The sequence below is a fragment of the Plecotus auritus genome (assembly GCF_963455305.1).
Source record: "Plecotus auritus genome assembly, chromosome: 2".
Lineage (NCBI taxonomy): Eukaryota > Metazoa > Chordata > Mammalia > Chiroptera > Vespertilionidae > Plecotus > Plecotus auritus.
The window spans coordinates 119,414,142-119,435,517 of NC_137771.1; the positions used below are offsets into that span (position 1 = coordinate 119,414,142).

General features: G+C 42.0%; 2 protein-coding genes across 2 annotated transcripts in view; both read right to left on the reverse strand.

Annotated features, from left to right (window-relative positions):
• Positions 1 to 4,260: 4,260 nt before the first annotated feature.
• On the reverse strand, positions 4,261 to 5,284 carry LOC308241189 (protein arginine N-methyltransferase 1-like; the record flags this gene model as incomplete). The annotated part of the gene is given in 2 exon segments (XM_080654663.1): positions 4,261 to 4,296; positions 4,298 to 5,284. Coding segments are annotated over 2 exon segments (1,023 nt in total).
• Positions 5,285 to 6,495: 1,211 nt separating this feature from the next.
• Positions 6,496 to 21,376, reverse strand: part of ANKUB1 (ankyrin repeat and ubiquitin domain containing 1) — a gene marked incomplete at both ends in the record, with an annotated part of 121,500 nt that continues 106,619 nt past the window's right edge. Inside the window, one exon of the mRNA XM_080655990.1 lies at positions 6,496 to 6,625. Coding sequence (XP_080512116.1) covers positions 6,496 to 6,625 — 130 coding nt within the window. The remainder of the gene's footprint in view (positions 6,626 to 21,376) is intronic.

Sequence of the window (21,376 nt, forward strand, 5' to 3'; positions counted from 1 at the left end):
CCAATCTCTAGTGCAGGACAATGTCAGATGTTGTTTCTGAATTCCCCTGAGTACCCTGCTTGGGGCTTTTGGCAATCCACAGCTTGTGGCTCCTTCTGCTGAGGCTGGATGCCTTTGAAAAGGATCTAAACGTGCACCAGGGTCTGCTTTTCCTAATACCAAGCTCAGAAGGAAATCAGGCAAACCCTCAAAGACCCCAGAGATCTGCCTCTGCCTTCAGTATGATTGTTATCAGTCTTGATTTGCCTTAGTCTATGGACCATAAGGTGGGGAGAGAGTTCTTTCACCAGGGTGTGGCGACAGCCTTTCCCCCAGGCCAAAACCACATGGATAGTAAAGATCAGTAGGAGAAAGATGTCCTCTGCAGCATGAGGAATGATTCAGCACAGGATACCAGGGTGGATGCCCTCAGAGCCCACAAGACTAGACTCTCATCACACAGGTCCATTCTGTCTTACCTCTGTGGAGCCCAAGGTGAGTGCCTGCACTCAAAATTTTGTGTGTTGGCCCTTCAAGATAGTGTGTGCATTTCCATTTGTTTTTCGCTGGCAGATAGCAACCCTGGTGCTTTTCATAGCCAGGTGTTATATAAACACCTTTCTCAGTTCTGTTACTCTGGAATGGGGATCCCAGCTTGGGGTTTAGACCCCAGAGCTCTCATGGGAACCCCCCCACAGCTGAGATGTCCCTCTGTACCTTCAGCTGCTGTCTGTGGGAGCCCAACCATCCTTTTCTCGTCTTCCACAGTTTCTACCAGTCTCTATGTGGTCTCCACTTTCCATCCTTGGTTATCAGGGTTCTCTTCACCTAATCTTCAGTGGATTTTTCAGGATGGTTTTTCTGTATTGTATTTATATTTCCAGTTTAGTCCTGGGAGAGTGTCAGTGTAGCTTCCACTTACTCTGTCGCCATTTTTTTTTTTTTAGGGGTCAGACAGATATTTATTGTCGGAGAAAACAGATGCCATCAGGCCCAGGACAGAAGACATGGTAACGAGTGTGTGTGTGTGTGTGTGTGTGTGTGTGTGGGTGGGTGGGTGGGGGGGGGAGTGGAAGTAACCAGGAACCAGTGCGGTGCCATCTGTTTGGGAGACTAGGTAGACACTAGGCCACAGGAGACACAGAAAGTAGAGAACATCCTCTGAGGATGTGAAGGAATCACAAAGTAAAAGTCAATCACTCTGACTAGTTAGAGTTAAATTTCTGGACAATAAATTAACAGTGGGAAGCACCAGATTGGTGTCTGCACCACCACAGGCCCAAGGCCACCAGCCATGTATGAGAGAATTTACGGCCATTGCCACCTCGAGCCCGGGATACATGGGCACGGATGCTCTACCCAGGGGATGGAAGGAGAGGCCAATGCACTGAGTGCCCAAGCTCGCTAGGAAACAGACACCGAGAAGTACAGACACAAAGAACAGAGAACCAGAATGCCATGTGGGTAAGGCTACAGTGACCTGGGGCACACGTGGAGCAGTGTGTGTAACCCACATGGGCATTCCCAGTGCCAAGACCCAGGCATTCACTGGAGCCGAGGCACCCTGGGTGCTCGCCTGGAGGAATGGTGACTTCAGGCCTCAGAATCTGTCGCCATTTTTAATCCTTTTAAGTAAGCTATCTTCCTAACCTATCTTAATTTGGGGACTAAAGTAAATAAAGAATAAATACTCAGTATTTTTTTTAGTTGATTCTGTCAGAGAACATTGTTTCATATTAATTGCCCTCCATATTATCTCCTCATATCTTCCCCCCTCTATCTTATCCACCTTCCTTTTCCCTTATATTTTCCCATATTCCTTTCTCCATCTTAAGTATTTCAGCTCCAGAATTTTTGCACCAGGTATTTGCTTATCTGTGTTTCAATGATATATAAAATATTATCATCCCTGCAAGGTCTCACAGTTCAGTTCAGCAGACTGTCAAGGGCCTGAGATATTTTTTTTAATTTAGTTCACTTTTTAAATTGGATTACAAAATGCATATAAAAAGGGTACAAATAAAAAACACTTCTTGTTGAATTTTCTCAAATTGAACACTTATTAACCCTGATGAAAAAAAAATTGAATGTTATTAGTACCTCAGAAATTCTTCTGTGCCTTCTTTCCGTCACTAGCTCCTCTTATGGTCTCTACATTGAATTAACATGTACCAGTATACACATGCTGCCTTACAACATCTCTTTAGCATCATCCTTGTATTTTCTTTTGTATTAACCTTATATGTGCCCCAACCTCATAATATTTAACTAGGAACTTAAAGGTATTTTTAAATTTTATTTTTTAAAATATGTTTTTATTGATTTTTAGAGAGAGAGGAAGAGGGATAGATAGAAACATTGATGAGAAACATCGATTGGCTGCCTCCTACTGCCCCCAACTGGGGGGTCAAGCCCAAAACCCAGGCATGTACCATGACAAGGAATTGAACTGGTGACCTCTTGGTTCATGGGTTGACGCTCAACCACTGAGCCACACCAGCCAGGCAAAGGTATTTTTAAAAAAAATTTTAATTAATTGATTAGAGAGGAAGAGAGAAACATTGATTTGTTGTTCCACTTAGTTATCATTCATTGGTTGATTCTTGTATATGCCCTAACTGGGGATCGAACCCACCTTGGTGTATCAGGATGATGCTCTAAACAACTAAGCTACCCAGCCAGGGCCCAAAGGTAGTTTTTTAAAGTGAGCTTTAACTTTTAGGTGCTTCAGACTGTTATAAGAGAATCTATTTTTAAAATCTTCCTAGTGTATAGAAGAAAACACAAAATATTAAGAAAAAATTAACAAAAGCTTTGTAAGACCTTTGCACCAAAAATAAAAACATTGATGAGAGAAATTAAGAAAGACTTAAATGGGGACATATAGCATAAATAGAGAAATATATCATGGGTTGTTGTAAGATTCATTATTATTAAGATGTCAGTTATGCCTAATCAGGATTCCAGCAGCCTTTATTTTAAAATAGAGAATGACAAGACTATTTAAAAATTTATATGGAAATGCAAAAGACTGAGAAAAGCTAAAACAACTCAAAAGAGAACAAAGTTAGAGTATTTATACTACGTGATTTCAAGATCCACTCTAAAACTACAATAATTAAGACAGTGTGGTATTAGTTTAAGGATCTATAAATAGATCTATGGAACAGAATAGAGAGCCCAGAAATTTAATCCATACATATATTACTAATTGATTTTTGACAAAAGTGCCAAGGTAATTCAATGGAGGAAAGGAAAGTCTGTTCAACAACTAGTTTTAGAACAATTTGAAAAACTGTTAAATGGGAAAAAATGAGTACTGGTCCTCATTTCACATCACACACACACACACACACACACAAAAATAATTTGAAATAGATTATAGACCTAACATAAAAACTAAAATTATGAAACTTCTAGAAGAAAACATATGAAGATATCTTCATGATTTTGAAGTAGGCAGAAAGTTTTCAGCAAGCATGAATCATAAAATGAAAAAGTGATAAATTCTACATCAAAATTAAAAACTTTTATTCATCAGACACCATTAATAAAATAAAAAACGGGCCACAGTTTGGTAAAATAGTTAGCAACACATATATCTGATGAATTTGTATCATGAACATATAAAAATCTTCAATAAACAAATGATTCAAAGATGAGCAATCCAATACTTCAAGTTTTTAAAAAGTGTCCATTTACACTTCAGAAAAGAAGATATACAAATGGCCGATAAGCACATGAAAAAGCACTCAATATCATTAGACATCAGGGAAATGCACATTAAAACCACAATGAACCCTGCCTGATGTTTTTCAGTGGTTAGAGTGTGGGCCATGCACCTTTTGGTGCTTATGCCTGGGTTGCAGGTTCGATTCCACCCAAACAGGGTGGGGCGCAACCAATGGATGTTATTTATCTCTTTCTCTCCCTCTCTCTCCCTTCCCCTCCTTCCTTCCATCCCTCCCTCCCTTCAACTCTCTCTAAAAAAATCAATGGAAAAATATCCTCGGGTGAAGATTAACAAAAAAAACAATAGTTGTCATTTCTTTTTTTTCCCAGTGGAGGATTTATTGGCATAGATGTAACCATATAAAAAATGTTATAAAAAATACAGTCACGATGTGCCCTCCCCGCAACTTCCCACCCTGGACCCAGGCCCCTAAAACCCCTTTCTAAGGAGGGGCAAGGAAGGGGAGACCTGAAACCACCTAAGAATGCCGTAGCCTCTGGGCCTGTGCAGGGCTGGCCCTGCTGGGGTGGGAGAAAGAGGGTGTTTTCTCAGCACATTCTGTAGTCAGTGGAGCAGGACAGCTCCACACAGCTGGCTTTTGAAGTCTGGGTCAATGGTGAAGTTCAGGTAGCGATTATTCTTGGCATTGGGCCGCATGCTAGTGGTGCCAAAGATCTCCTCACCTGTCTTCACCATTAGGTAGTCTTCCATGTAGAACACTGTCTGCTTCCAGTGCATGTATGGTGTCTCAGGGCTGGGGGAGAAGCTGGTCCTCTTGTGGCAGTGGGTGAACTCGATGTTGATATAGGCCACCAGGGCATGCATGAAGTTGTGCTGCTTCACTTGTAGGCAGCAGGGAGGAATGAAGGTCAAGTCTTCTACCTTTGCAGTGTAGATGTCCATCTCCTTTATGAAGAAGGTGTTGATGACTAGCTGCTTGGGGTCCACCACATCCACCAAGGGCTCCTTGAAGGCCAGGTATTTCATGCAAGACATGTCAAAGCCATACACATTCTCCCACCAGTAATCTTTATACTTCCAGTCCTCCGGGGCCGTCATGTTCAGCGTGGCTGGGCCTGAGAAGATGAGGCCATTGGGTGCCACCACATCTTGAGCATAGAGCACAGTGTTGAGCATTGACTGATAGAAGAGACAGTAGCCCATCCACTCATTGATTATGTCAATCTTCTCCATTGGAAGCTCCACCTTCTCTACCTTTCCCTTGATGATGGTCACCACACAGTCTAACCTGTTGACTTTGATAATCTTCACTGCATAATCAGAGATACATACTGGAACACTCAATTTCCATGACTTTGTGGGCCTAGCCTTGGCAGCAAACATACAGAGAATCCCGTGCCTGAGCCCCCCGTGCAGCACCATCTTGGCCTTGAAGAGGAGCTGGTTGTGAAACATGGAGGTGCACATCTCCTCTTTTAGCATCTCCTCATGGATGCCAAAGTGAGCGCAGGAGTCAAAGTAGTAATCTTTGGAGGTTATGTCCACAGCATTGGGCTTCTCACTGTTTTCCACTTGGCCACAGGGAACTCCAGCTGCCTTGGCTGTTGCCATCTTCCAGAGATGTCATTTCAAACCCACTAGAATAATTGAAAGTCAAAAACACTGATGACACCAAATTTTGGCAAGTGTGTGAAGCAACCAGAACAGTTGTACATTGTTAGTGGAAGTGTAAAATCATAAAACCACTGTGGAGAACTGTTAGACAGTTTCTTTTAATGTTAAATTTATATTTACTCTATTATCCAACAATTTCACTCCAGGTATTTGACCAAAAGCAATGAAAACATGTATCCAGAAAAAGATACTTTACAACAATGTTCATAGCAGCTTTATTGGCAATGTCCCCTAACTTGAAGCAACCCAAATGTCCATGTAGTTGAATAGATAAATCATAGTGCATCTATCCATACAATGGCATACTACTCAGCAATAAAAATAAAAAGAATGCCCTAATGAGACATGCAACAATGTAAATGAATCTTAAAATAATAAATTGAGCAAAATAACCTGGGCACACAAATGAGAACCTATATTATTCATTTGATTGGGAAAGTTTAGCTATGAAGATAGAACTCAGAATAGTGGTTGCCTATTGGGGGTTGGGATAGATTTGGAAAGAAGCTTAAAGAAACTTTGGGGTAATGGGATTATTCTACCTCTTGATTGGAATACTGGTTACATAGATGTGTATATTTGTCAAAGTCATTGAGTCTTACATGTAAGATCTGTGTGACTCACTGGATGTAAACTTTACCTCAGTTAAGACAGTTAATAGAAAGCAATATTTTAGTAGATGTTCAAAAGATGTCTGAGACCAGTACTAGACTTAGATTGTATTTTTAACTCTCCTTGGAACTGTCCCTATGTAAAATTTCTTAAATTTTATTTTTTCACTATATACTGCTTTCATATGGTTTAAAAAACAAAAACATTCAAACAAATCCTGGGGGTGGAGGGAGAAATAGTAAAAATTCTTACTTCTGTCCTTGTTTTAAATCCTCCCAGTTTCCTCCCTGGAGGCAACTACTATTCTCAGTTTCTTATGAATTCTTCCTCAGACTCTTTATGCAAAAACAAATGCCCTAAGTTTGATAAGTCCAAGAAAATATGGTGTTTAACATGAAATATCTTGTTGACAGTTATGTAGCATTAGAACTGTGATTAGAAATTATAACATTAGAATTGTTATTAGAAATTTTAACGTTAGAACTGGAGGTCCTATTTGACCAATTCTTCACCCAAACTGGGGTTATCATGACTTTTCAAAGTGCAGTTTCCAGAGGATTTTCACGTGCTCTCAGACCTCCTTGGGTAGTCAAGTTAGAAATGCTCTTTTTGGCTAAGACTTTTGCTATTTCTAACTGCTGAAGCCATCGTTTCTCTTTAAAAGCACTGTAAGAAAACAAGATTTATTTATTTATTTCACTGATGAAGTTCAAGCTTTTATTTTATTTTTAATTTTTATTGAATTTATCGAGGTGATATTGGTTAATAAAATTATATAGATTTCAGGTATACAATTCTATAATACATCATCTGTATATTGTATTATGTGTTCAACACCCCAGGTCAAGTCTCCTTCCATCACCACTTAACCCCACCCCCACCCCCCACTTACCCTCTTTTACCTTCCCGACCCCTTTTTCCCTCTGGTAATCACCATACTGTTAGACGTCTGTGTCTGTGAGTTTGTTTGTTTTTTCTTTGCTTAATCTCTTCACCTTTCTCACCTAGCCTGGCTTGGGGTCTAGATCCCATGCTTATCAGGGGAACCTTTGCAGCTAAGATATCCCTCTGAAATCTCAGCCACCGCCTGCCCATGGGAACTGGGCCAGCCCTTTTCATGCCCTGCCCTCCTGCCAGTCTTGATGTGGCTTCTTCTGTAATTCTTTGGTTATAAGACTTTTCTCCAGCTAGTCTTCAGTTGGTTTTTCAGGTTGATTCCTCTATATTTTAGTTGTAATTCCAGTTTGGTCCTGTGGGGAGGTTAGTGTAATATCCACCCAGCACCATCTTGGATCTCCAAGACATAATTTATAAGGAGGTCCAATCTTGTCTCATTTATAGCAGAAATGATGGAAATCTTTAGGTCGATTTTTGTAGCTATGGCTAGTTTATCTTATTACATGAGTTAAGATGTAAAACAGGAAAGAGCAATCTTTCTAAAACCAGTTCGTTCTGAAGCCACAGGAATGGTATTTCTCAAGGCAATACATACCATAAACTTAGAACCCACAACTAGAAACAGAAAGCCACTCAATGTCATATAGAAAGCTACTCAAAAAGTTGAAACTTTCTATCTGTTCCTCCTAGGCATCCCTATACATAACATATTCCCTAAACCTATTCTCCCTTCTGCTTCTTCTCACCCACCACAAGCACACAGTTTGCACAGGTAAGGTAGTAAATATTCTGATAGACTTTAACTGAAATGCAATGAAAGTTAATATTTTATGATAGCTATGAGGATACCAGTACTGTGTTGTCTTTTCTTGTAAATTTGAAAGTGATTGCTCCTAGTTTGTAGGATGCAAATAAGATTTACTACAGAAAGGTTTTATATTCCCTTGAACATTGGGGTCTTCCAAGATTCTATCTTTTGTCTTCCTCTCTTTCTTTCTGCAGCCTCATCATGGGAGGCCTCATTTACTAATTGCCCATACCCATGACTTCTAAATCCTGGGCTTTCTTAAAAGTACATATCCCCAACTAGTAAAAAACTAGAGGCCCAGTGTGCAAAATTCATGCATGGAGGGGAGGTCCCCTCAGCCCAGTCTGCACCCTCTCCAATCTGGGACCCCTTGGGGGATGTCCAACTGCCGGTTCACTTGGACATCCCTCTCACAATCTGAGGCCGCTGGCTCCTAACTGCTCACCTGCCTGCCTGCCTCATCACCCCTAACTGCCCTCCCCTGCCAGCCTAATCATGCCTAATTCCCTCTGCCTGCTGGCCTGGTCACCCCCAACTGCCCCTCCCTGACTGGCCTGGTCACCCTTTACTGCCTCCCCTGCCAGCCTGGTTGCCCCCAACTACCCCCCTGTGCCGTCCTGGTCACCCCCAACTGCCCTCCCCCCCACTGGCCTGGTCACCCCTAACTGCCCCCCCCCACCGACCTGGTCGCCCCCAACTGCCCCCCCCACTGGCCTGGTTGCCCTTTACTGCCTCCCTTGCCAGCCTGGTCACCCCCAATTGCCCCCCTCTGCTGGCCTGATCACCCCCAACTGGCCACCCCCCCCCTGCCAACCTGGTCACCCTTAACTGCCCCCCTGCCAGTGTGGTCACCCCCAGCTGTCCCCCTGCCTGCCTGGTCACCCCATGCAGCCTGCTGTTCAGTCGTTTGGTTGTCCCTCACTAACCCCCTGCCGGCCTTGTCACCCCACACAGCCTGCTGTTCGGTTGTTACTGTTACTGTGATGGCGTCCCAGACAATTTGCATATCCCTCTATTATTAGTATAGATAACATTTGGTAATTGGACACTCACAGATGCTTCCAATTTATATGACTTATATCTTCTTCCTAAATCTGTTCCCCTTCAGTATTCTTGCTGACACAGTGATTTTGCTACCCCCACCATCTCCAAAGCTATGAACAAAACTCAATTCCTCCTTATCTGTCCATTCCTACACCCAGTTAGTAACAAATTTTGTAGCTTATTCATTAGAAATATGCCACATTTTGCCTTTCTTCTCTTTACTAACTACTTCTGTTTTAGTCCAGATCTTTGTTGCCTCTTGCTTCTCTTATTGCAAAGTCTCCTAACTTTATTGTAGTCCTTTCATACCTGCAATATTACTTCTTTCTAGAAAGTCTTCCACATATCTTCACCAGATTTATCTTAAAAAATAAACAAAAACTGATTATGTGACTTTCCTGATAAAAAATAACTTCTGTGAGCTCCTACTTACTTCCTACCCCATGGAAAAGGAATAAGAAGCAAACTCTCCACTTGGACACACAACATGCTTCTCAATATAGGTATAATCTACCTTGCCAGTTTCATCTCATGCCATTTTCTCCCCATCCTTTAAAATGCCTTGTTTAAATCCACTTACTTTCTTTTTAAAAAGAAATATTTTATTGATTTTTTTACAGAGAGGAAGGGAGAAGGATAGAGAGTTAGAAACATCAATGAAAGAGAAACATTGATCAGCTGCCTCCTGCACACCCTCTATTGGGGATGTGCCTGCAACCAAGGTACATGCCCCTGACCGGAATCAAACCCAGGACCCCTCAGTCTGTAGGCCAATGCTCTATCCACTGAGCCAAACCAGTCAGGGCTAAATCCACTTACTTTCTTAAAAAATAATTTTCTTTTGCTTCTTTACAGAGCAGTCAATACCTTTGACCATGTTTCCAGCTCTACTTGGCTCCTTTTCCATACCACCACCACTTTTATCTGGCAAAGTTCTGTAAATTTAAAAGGCTTTCACTCAATCTACCAGGAACAACCTTGCATGAAAATAACTTATTATTTCAAACATTTGAATTAGATCCAAGTTTGCCTGATTCATCTTTTAAATATATATATCCTATCTAATAAAAGAGTAATATGCAAATTGACTGTACCTCTGCTACACCCACCAGCCACACCCACCAGCCAATCAAGAGTGAGTATGCAAATTAACCCAACCAAAATGGCTGTGGCCATGGAGAGAGCAGGAGGCTTGGGTTTCCATGGCAATGGAGGAAACCAAGCTTTCCGCCTGCCCTGGCCAGCCCAGGCCTGTGCTCAAGGCTACAAAGTTTCAATTATAGAAGATAAATAAATCCCAGATACCAGGGCCTCTGCTTGGGTCACCGGGGGGCGTGGCTGGCCTGCAAACCACCACAGGCCCCTCACCCAGGCCACCCCATGCCCCAAGGGAACCCCCACCCTGATCCGGGACACCCTTCAGGGCAAATCAGCTGGCCCCCATCTGTGAACCAGGCCTCTATCCTATCTAATCCTATCTCATAAAAGAATAATATACAAATTGACCATCACTACAACACACAAGATGGCTGCCCCCATGTGGTCAAAGATGACTGCCCCCATGTGGACACAAGATGGCCACCACAAGATGGCCAGCAGGGGAGGGCAGTTGGGAGGGACCAGGTCTGCAAGGGAGGGCAGTTGGGGCAATCAAGCCTATAGGGGAGGGCAGTTAGGGGTGAGCAGGCTGGCAGAGGAGGGAAGTTGGGGGAGACAAGGCCTGCAGGGAAGGGCAATTGGGAGGGACCCAGGCCTGAAGGAGAGAGCAGTTGGGGGGGACCAGGCCTGCAGGGGAGGGCAGTTAGGGGTGACTAGTCCTGCAGGGGAGGGCAGTTAGGGGCAAACAGGCTGGCAGGGGAGCAGTTAGGCATCAATCAGGCTGGCAGGGGAGTTGTTAGGGGGTGATCAGGCTGGCAGGCAGAAGCAGTTAGGGGCAATCAGGAAGGCAGGCAGGTGAGCAATTGGGAGCCAGCAGTCCTGGATTGCGAGAAGGATATCCGACTGCCCGTTTAGGCCCGATCCTACCTGGATTGGGCCTAAATGGGCAGTCAGACATCCCTCGAGGGGTCCCAGATTGGAGAGGGTGCAGGCTGGGCTGAGGGATACACACCCCCATGCACGAATTTCATGCACTGGGCCTCTAGTGTGTGTGTGTGTGTGTGTGTGTGTGTGTGTGTGTGTGTGTGTGTGTATGTATGTATATATATATATTTCAGAGAGGAAGGGAGAGGGAGAGAGGGATAGTAACATCAATGATGAGAGAGAATTATTGATTAGCTTCCTCTTACACACCCTCTACTGGGGATTGAGCCCGCAACCCAGGTATGTGCCCTGGACTAGAATTAAACCCAGGACCTTCAGTCCACAGGCTGACACTCTATCACTGAGTTAAATCGGCTAGGGCCTGATTCATCTTTAATGTTCTGTATCAACTACTTGCTTTACCACAATGGCGATGACTCCTTGGGCCTCTAAATTGGATTAACCTATAAATACTGCCCATAAAATCAAGTCCTTAGCCTTAAGGAAATCACCTTTAGCCATTCCCCATATACCACCTGACTTGATTTGAAGTCCTCTCACCTTTTTCATGTATGCCTTAGTTCTTCCTAGGCTCAGTGCTCACCTTGGCATTTGAACTCTGGCTTTTCTGCATTCATTCAAAAATGATTCATTGAACACATTACATGCCAAGCAGTATTCCATGTGCTAAAGAAACAAAAAGTGAACAAAACAGACATGCCTTCATGGAATGTCCATTCTAGTGAGGAGGCAAATACACAAAATAAAGGGCTAGTATAGTATCAGACTGTGAGAGATCCAAGATGATGGCAGAGTAGGTGGATGTTACACTCAACTCCTCCCAGGACCAAACTGGAATTAAACTAAAATATAGAGCAATCAACCTGAACAAACAACAGAAGAGCTGAACAGAAGTCTTATAACCAAGGATTTACAAAAGAAGACACATTGCAACTGGTAACAAGGGTAGAAATGCAAAAAGGACTGACCCTGCTTTTTACCAGTGGAGGCTGAGCTTCTGAAGAAATATTTCAGCTGTGAAGGTTTCACCTGAGAAGTGTAGAGTCTCAACCCCAAGCCGAGCTCTCCAGCCCAGAGCACCAAAGCCAGGAAGTCACCCACTTAACATCTGGCTGTGAAAATCAGCAGGAATTCTGTCCACCAGGGAGAGACAGGAGTCTGTTAGAGACACAGGCAACGCATTGAAGGGCCAACAAACAAAATCTCATTCATAGTCACTGACCCTGAGCTCTGAAGGAGGAGGAGGGAGCAGAGTGGACTAGAGTGCAACTGGGGTTTGTGGCTTTGGAGAGAGAACTGAAGGAACAGCTGCTAAGATACCTGTGCTGAGTCAGTCTCCAATACCAGACACCATATTTCTTGGGTGGAGCACTTCCCTCCATATGGCATCAGCCTGGGGGGATGCAATGGCCCCACACTCTGAACTCCATATAGCCCTACCCTGCAGATCTTGCACCCTATTGAGAACTCAGCTGTCTGGGCCAGGGTGTAGAGGTCTGAGAAGACTCAAGGGTTGTCAGTGACTGAGTTGTGTGGCTCTGGATTGGGGTCATTACCCCCACTTTCCAGTGAGCTTGACTGATGTCTCCCCTCATGGGAGATCTGCTAGCTCTAATCTCCAGGCTCTTAAAGCTTCATTCCACTGACTCCTGGTGCCTCTGCCGTACTGAGATCTGGTCCAAATCAGGACAGACTGGGTTATGTGGCTCTAGGACAAGGGCTTTTTTTCCCTCACATGCCTGTGTGGTGCAGAGTCCTCCCTTCACAGGACCAAATCTTGATCTTTTTAGGCTTGATAAACTCTGCTGGTCTCATCCTAATGACTCCCTGAGACTCTTGCCCACAATACAGGTGTACAAGCACCAAGTGGGTAGCAGTTAGTTACCCTGGGACATTTGCTGAGTGGCCTCAGACCTAGTACTAGCACATATTGAACCTGTATCAATCCGCTGAACACAATTCGCCCCTACCAGGTGACTCACAAAGAACCTACCTCATGCAGCTTGTTCAGTGAATGAGCCTAACAGGCAACCAGCAGGCAGAGGCAGGCAAGGTAGATCTCAGAGTACCTTGGGACTTTTGATGATCTGCCCTCAGGCCCAGTACTGGTAAAAGCCAGCCTTGGTGTGTAGCTTGGTCCATGCACACACAGGCTCCATAGAGACAGCCACAAACTATAGATAGCTTTGTAGAACCAAAAAGGTAGCCCAGGGCTAGCAACAGACAGTGTCTGACATTGGCCAGCACCAGAGTCTTCCCCAAGAAGCCCTAGATCAGGGGTGGGCAAACTTTTTGACTCGAGGGTCACAATGGGTTCTTAAACTGGACCGGAGGGCCGGAAGAAAAGCATGGATGGAGTGTTTGTGTGAACTAATATAAATTCAAAGTAAAGGAGCGGAGGGGAGAGCAAGAGAATTCTCCACTCTTTAGGCTCCACGGGCCGGATAGAACAGCCGAACGGGCCGGATCCGGCCCGCGGGCCGTAGTTTGCCCATGACTGCCCTAGATGCAACACACATACTGACCAGATCCAGACAATATCAGAGTAGAATCCAATTACCTTTGCTAGTGGGATATCCAAAGGAAGACAGGAAATAGACAATACTGAGGTGAATTCTGCTTCATGTGGTCAACATCTGTACAATAGCTTGTGCACTGTGATTGGAATTGATTCTCACAGTCAGCCAGCCTGAAGGTCAACCTTATGCATGAATGAGCCAATAGCAATCAAAACTCAAGTACAACAGGAGAGTTCACATAACCCACAGAAGGAACATTCTGGAGCACTTAGTTCAGGTGATTAAGGAGATTGCACCACTGGGTCCCTGATAGGACAACTACTACATAAGACTGGGAGTCATAGCAAATCTACCTAATATATGGAAACAAACAAAAAGAGACAGCCAAAATGGGGAGATAAAGAAATATGTTTCAGACAACTGCGGCACCCACGGAACAGCTACGAGCCACAGAACACTGGTCCCCAGTTGGCGCAAACACGAGGATTCAGAGGAGCTCTACACTCCACCACGGAAAGGTCAGATTTTTACCTGAAATAAGGAGAGAGAAAACTACATAACCAGACATCCAGAGAGAGAGAACATGGGGAGACAAAGAAACAGCCTGCATATGAAAGAAAAGCAGGCATCACCAGAAAAGGAAGTAAACGAAATGGAGGCAAGCAACCTTCCAGAGAAAGAATTCAGAGAAATGGTCATAAGGTGGCTGAAAAGAATGGAAGACAAATTCGACAATATGAGCAAGAACCAAGAGGAAATGAAGAAGAACCAAGAAGAAATGAAAAAATGACATTGCTGCTGTAAAGAACTCAATAGAAAGCATCAAGAGTAGACTAGAAGAAGCAGAGGACCAATCAGTGAGCTAGAAGACAAGATGGAAAAAAATACCCAAGTAGAGCAACTTCTAGAAAAAAAAAATTAAAAGGCAGGAGGAGAGCATAAGGGAACTTTGGGAGAACACGAAACAAAACAACATCCGCATAATAGGGGTACCAGAAGGAAAGGAAGGTGAGCAAGGAATAAAAAACCTGTTTGAAGAAATAATGACAGAAAATTTTCCTGATATAGGGAAGAAAAACCCCACACAAATCCAAGAAGCTCACAGAGTCCCAAGCAAAATGAACGCCAAAAGACTGATGCCAAGACACATCATAATTAAACTGGCAAACACCAACGACAAAGTAAGAATCTTAAAAGCGGCCAAAGAGAGACAGAAAGTTACATACAAAGGAACCCCCATCAGACTAGCAACTGATTTCTCAACAGAAACTCATCATGCCAGAAGGGAATGGAATGAACGACACAAAGTCATGCAAAGGAAGGGTCTGAATCCAAGAATACTGTACCCAGCAAGGCTATCAATCAAAATTGAAGGTGAAATCAGGAGCTTCACAGACAAAAAAGGACTAAGGGAATTTATTACCACCAAACCAGCAATGCAAGAAATGCTAAAGGGTCTGCTGTAAAAAAAAAAAAAAAAAAAAAAAAAAAAAAAAAAAAAAAAAAAAAAGAAATAAGAAGCAAAGAAGGAACACAGGGGTAAAGAATAAAAATGGCGACAAATAAGTACCTATCAATAATAACTTTAAATATAAATAGATTAAATGCCCCAATCAAAAGACATAGGGTAATGGATTGGATAAGAAAACAAGACCCATATATCTGCTGTCTACAAGAAACCCACCTCAGAAAAAAAGATGCACACAGACTGAGGGTGAAAGGATGGAAAAAGGTTTTCCAGGCAAATGGAACTGAAAAAAAAGCTGGGGTAGCAATATTATTTCTGACAAATTAGATCTCAAAGTGAAGGACATAACAAGAGATAAGGAAGGCCACTTCATAATATTAAAGCGAGCAATCCAACAAGAAGAAACAACTCTGGTAAACATATACGCACCCAATACAGGAGCACCCAAATACATAAAAAAAACTCCTGGAGGATATCAAGGGAGAGATTGACAGCAATACAATCATAGTAGGAGACTTTAATACCCCACTATCACCATTGGACAAATCCTCTAAACAAAAAATGAGCAAAGAAACATCAATCCTAAATGACTCACTAGACCAGATGGAATTAATTGACATCTTCAGAACATTTCACCCAAAAGCCACAGAATATACATTCTTCTCAATTGCACATGGGTCATTTTCAAAGATCGACCATATATTGGGACATAGGCAAAGTCTCTTCAAATTCAAGGAGATAGAAATCATATCAAGCATCTTCTCAGACCACAGTGGCATAAAACTGGAAATCAACTACAATAAAAACAACCCAAAGAAATCAAACACATGGAGACTAAACAGCATGCTATTAAACAATGATTGGGTTACCAGAGAGATAAAGGAAGAAATAAAAAACATCATGGCAACAAATGACAATGAAAGCACTACAATCCAAAATCTATGGGACACAGCGAAAGCAGTCTTGAGAGGGAAGTTCATACCTCTACAAGCCTACTGCAAAAAACAAGAAACAATGGTAATAAATTACCTAACCCTAAAACTCAAAGATTTAGAAAAAGAGCAACAAGAAAAGCCCAGTGTAAGCAGAAGGAAGGAAATAATAAAGATCAGAATGGAGATAAACGACCTAGAGACCACAAAGAAACAATACAAAAGATCAACAAAACGAAGAAGTGGTTCTTTGAAAGGATAAACAAGATTGATGAACCTCTAGCCAGGCTCACCAAGAAGCAAAGAGAGAGGACCCAAATAAACAAAATCAGAAATGAAAGATGTGAAATAACAACAGATCCTGCCGAACTACAAAGGATTGTTAAAAAATACTACAAACAACTCTATTCCAACAAACTGGACAACCTGGAGGAAATGGACATATTCCTAGAAAATTATAACATTCCAAAACTCAATGAGGAAGACTCTAAACAGCTCAATGTGCCAGTAACTATGGAAGAAATTGAAGCAGTCATCAAAGAGCTTCCGGCAAACAAAAGCCCGGGGCCAGACGGCTTCACAGGAGAGTTTTACCAAACATTCAAAGAAGAACTAAAACCTATCCTACTCAGACTATTCCAAAAAATTCAAGAGGAAGGAACACTTCCAAGCTCCTTCTATGAAGCCAGCATCACCCTAATACCAAAACCAGATAAAGACAACACAATGAAGGAGAATTACAGGCCAATATCCCTCATGAACGTAGATGCCAAAATCCTCAACAAAATTCTAGCAAATCGGATCCAGCAGTACATCAGAAAGGTCATACACCATGACCAAGTAGGATTTATTCCAGGAATGCAAGGATGGTACAATATTTGCAAATCAAAAAATGTGATATATCACATAAATAAATTGAGAGATAAAAATCACATAGTCATATCAATTGATGCAGAAAAAGCATTTGACAAAATCCAACACCCTTTCTTGATAAAAACTCTCAACAAGGTGGGAATAGAAGGATCATACCTCAACATAATAAAAGCTATATATGATAAACCCACAGCTAACATCATACTCAATGGGAAAAAACTAAAACCATTTCCCCTAAGAACAGGAACAAGACAGGGATGCCCACTCTCACCACTCCTGTTTGACATAGTACTGGAAGTATTAGCCATTGCAATTAGACAACAAGAAGAAATAAAAGGCATCTAAATTGGAAAAGAACAATAAAGCTGTCCTTATTTGCAAATGATATGATATTGTACATAAAAAACCCGAAAGACTCCATCAAAAAACTAACAGACTTAATAAATGAATTCGGCAATGTAGCAGGATACAAAATTAACGCCAAGAAATCTATGGCATTTCTATACACCTATAGTGAACTTACAGAAAGAGTGACTAAAAAAACAATCCCATTTACCATCACACCAAAAAAATTAAGATACTTAGGAATAAACCTAACCAAGGAGGTAAAAGACCTATATGCAGAAAACTATAGGACACTGAAAAAAGAGATAGAGGAAGATGTAAACAGATGGAAGAACATACCATGTTCATGGATTGGTAGAATCAACATCATTAAAATGTCCATACTACCCAAAGCAATCTATAGATTCAATGCACTTTCCATTAAAATACCAATGGCATATTTCACAGACCTAGAAAGAACTCTCCCAAAATTCATCTGGAATAAAAAAAAAATAAATAAATATGTTCCAAATGAAAGGACAGAAGAAATCTAAAAAAAAAAAAAAAAAAAGCTAAATAAAACGGAGACAAGCAATTTATCAGATATAGAGTTAAAAAAAATGATTATAAGAATACCAAAAAAAAACTTAGTGAGGCCGGCCAGTGTGGCTCAATGGTTGACTGTCAACCTATGAACCAGGAGGTCACGGTTCAATTTCTCGTTGGGGCACATGCCTGGGTTGTGGGCTCAATCCCTGGTGCAGTAGGCAGCTGATCAGTGATTCTCGCTCATCATCAATTTTTCTATTTCACCCTCCCCTTCCCTCTCTGAAATCAATAAAAATATACATAAAAAAACCTTAGTGAGAATTACAACAGCATGAAAAAGGACACAGAACCATAAAAAAGAACCAGTCAAAAATGGATAATACGGAGAACCAAAATGGTGGCAGAATAGAAAGACGTGTCTCAAGACTTGTCCCGGAGCAGATAGAGAGAACAGCTGAGTGTTGCACCAGGAGTGACTGTTGGAGAGTTAAGGGACAGCTATACTCCAGGAGAAGGTGGGGGACTGCTGGACAGGGTTCCCCTGACCAGGCAGCCCCCACTGCTGCTGAGTTCCCTCCCGGATCCACCAGCTCGGATGCAGAGACCACGCCATCTTGAAGGGGAAAGTGGATGTTATTGGAAACCTGAAAATCAACAACTGTGGCACCCACAAAACAGCTGCAAACCCCAGAACACTGGTGCCCAAGGGCACAAACACACGGATTCAGAGTAGCTCCACCACGGAAAGGTCAGGAGATAAGGAGAGAGAGAACTACATAACCAGACTCCCTAAGAAGCAGAGACCATGGGGAGACAAAGAAACAGCTCGCATGTGAAAGAAAAGCAGGCATCACCAGAAAAGGAAGTAAACGAAATAGAGGCAAGCAACCTGTCAGAGAAAGAATTCAGAGAAATGGTCATAAGGTGCCTGAAAAGAATGGAAGACAAATTTGACAAAATGAGTAAGAACCAAGAGGAAATGAAGAATTAAGAAGAAATGAAAAATGACATCGCTGCTGTAAAGAACTCAATAAAAGCATCAAGAGTAGACTAGAAGAGCCCTAACAGGTTTGGCTCAGTGGATAGAGCGTCGGCCTGCAGACTGAAGGGTCCCAGGCTAGATTCCAGTCAAGAGCATGTACCTGGGTTGCGGGCACATCCCCAGTAGGGGGCATGCAGGAGGCAGCTGATAGATGTCTCTCTCTCATTGATGTTTCTAACTGTCTATCCCTCCCTCTTCCTCTCTGTAAAAAAATCAATAAAATATATTTTTAAAAAAAGAGTAGACTAGAAGAAACAGAGGACTGCATCAGTGAGCTAGAAGACAAGGCAGGAAAAAATACTCAAGTAGAGCAGCTTCTAGAAAAAAATATTAAAAAGCAGGGGGAGAGCCTAAGGGAACTTTGGGACAACACGAAACAAAACAACATCCGCATAATATGGGTACCAGAAGGAGAGGAAATGGATCCAGGAATAGAAAACTTGTTTGAAGAAATTATATCAGAAAAGTTCCCTGATATAGGGAAGAAAGAACCCACACAAATCCAAGAAGCTCACAGAGTCCCAAGCAAAATGAACCCCAAAAGACCGACGCCCAGGCACATTATAATTAAATTGGCAAACACCAACGACAAAGTAAGGATCTTAAAAGCGGCCAGAGAGAGACAGAAAGTTACATACAAAGGAACCCCCATCAGACTAGCAACTGATTTCTCAACAGAAACTCATCAGGCCAGAAGGGAATGGAATGAAATATACAAAGTCAAGCAAAGGAAGGGTCTGAATCCAAGAATACTGTACCCAGCAAGGCTATCAATAAATCTTGAAGGTGAAATCAGGAGCTTCACAGACAAAAAAGGACTAAGGGAATTCATTACCACCAAACCAGCAATGCAAGAAATGCTAAAAGGTCCGCTGTAAAAAAAAAGAAATAGGAAGCGAAGAAGGAACACAGGGGTAAAGAATAAAAATGGCGACAAATAAGTACCTTTCAATAATAACTTTAAATGTAAATGGATTAAATGCCCCAATCAAAAGACATAGGGTAATGGATTGGATAAGAAAACACGACCCATATATCTGCTTTCTACAAGAAACCCACCTCAGAAAGAAAGACGCACACAGACTGAGGGTGAAGGGATGGAAAAAGGTCTTCCAGGCGAATGGAAATGAAAAAAAAGCTGGGGTAGCAATACTTATATCTGACAAATTAGATCTCAAAGTGAAGGACATAACAAGAGATAAGGAAGGCCACTTCATAATATTAAAGCGAGCAATCCAACAAGAAGAAACAACTCTGGTAAACATATACACACCCAATACAGGAGCAACCAAATACATAAAAAAAACTCCTGGAGGATATCAAGGGAGAGATTGACAGCAATACAATCATAGTAGGAGACTTTAACACCCCACTATCACCATTGGACAAATCCTCTAACAAAAAATCAGGAAAGAGACATCAATCCTAAATGACTCACTAGACCAGATGGAATTAATTGACATCTTCAGAACATTTCACCCCAAAGCCACAGAATATACATTCTTCTCAAGAGCACATGGGTCATTTTCAAAGATAGACCATATGTGCTCCTGTATTGGGTGCGTATATGTTTACCAGAGTTGTTTCTTCTTGTTGGATTGCTCCCTTTAATATTATGAAGTGGCTTTCCTTATCTCTTGTTATGTCCTTCACTTTGAGATCTAATTTGTCAGATATAAGTATTGCTACCCCAGCTTTTTTTTCATTTCCATTCGCCTGGAAGACCTTTTTCCATCCCTTCACCCTCAGTCTGTGTGCGTCTTTCTTTCTGAGGTGGGTTTCTTGTAGAAAGCAGATATATGGGTTGTGTTTTCTTATCCAATCCGTTACCCTATGTCTTTTGATTGGGGCATTTAATCCATTTACATTTAAAGTTATTATTGATAGGTACTTATTTGTCGCCATTTTTATTCTTTACCCCTGTGTTCCTTCTTCGCTTCCTATTTCTTTTTTTTACAGCGGACCTTTTAGCATTTCTTGCATTGCTGGTTTGGTGGTAATGAATTCCCTTAGTCCTTTTTTGTCTGTGAAGCTCCTGATTTCACCTTCAAGATTTATTGATAGCCTTGCTGGGTACAGTATTCTTGGATTCAGACCCTTCCTTTGCTTGACTTTGTATATTTCATTCCATTCCCTTCTGGCCTGATGAGTTTCTGTTGAGAAATCAGTTGCTAGTCTGATGGGGGTTCCTTTGTATGTAACTTTCTGTCTCTCTCTTGCCGCTTTTAAGATTCTTATTTTGTCATTGGTGTTTGCCAATTTAATTATAATGTGCCTTGGCGTCGGTCTTTTGGGGTTCATTTTGCTTGGGACTCTGTGAGCTTCTTGGATTTGTGTGGGGTTTTTCTTCCCTATATCAGGAAAATTTTCTGTCATTATTTCTTCAAACAGGTTTTCTATTTCTTGCTCAGCTTCTGTTCCTTCTGGAAGCCCTATTATGCAGATGTTGTTTTGTTTCATGTTGTCCCAAAGTTCCCTTAGGCTCTCCTCCTGCCTTTTAATTTTTTTTCTAGAAGCTGCTCTACCTGGGTATTTTTTCCTACCTTGTCTTCTTGCTCACTGATGTGGTCCTCTGCTTCTTCTAGTCTACTCTTGATGCTTTCTATTGAGTTCTTTACAGCAGCTATGTCATTTTTCATTTCTTCTTAGTTCTTCATTTCCTCTTGGTTCTTACTCATATTGTCGAATTTGTCTTCCATTCTCTTCAGCCACCTTATGACCATTTCTCTGAATTCTTTCTCTGGAAGGTTGCTTGCCTCCATTTCGTTTACTTCCTTTTCTGTTGATGCCTGCTTTTCTTTCATAAGTGGGCTATTTCTTTGTCTCTCCATGGTCTCTCTTCTCCGGATGTCTGGTTATGTAGTTCTCTCTCTCCTTTCTTTGGTGGAGTGTAGAGCTCCTCTGAATCCACGTGTTTG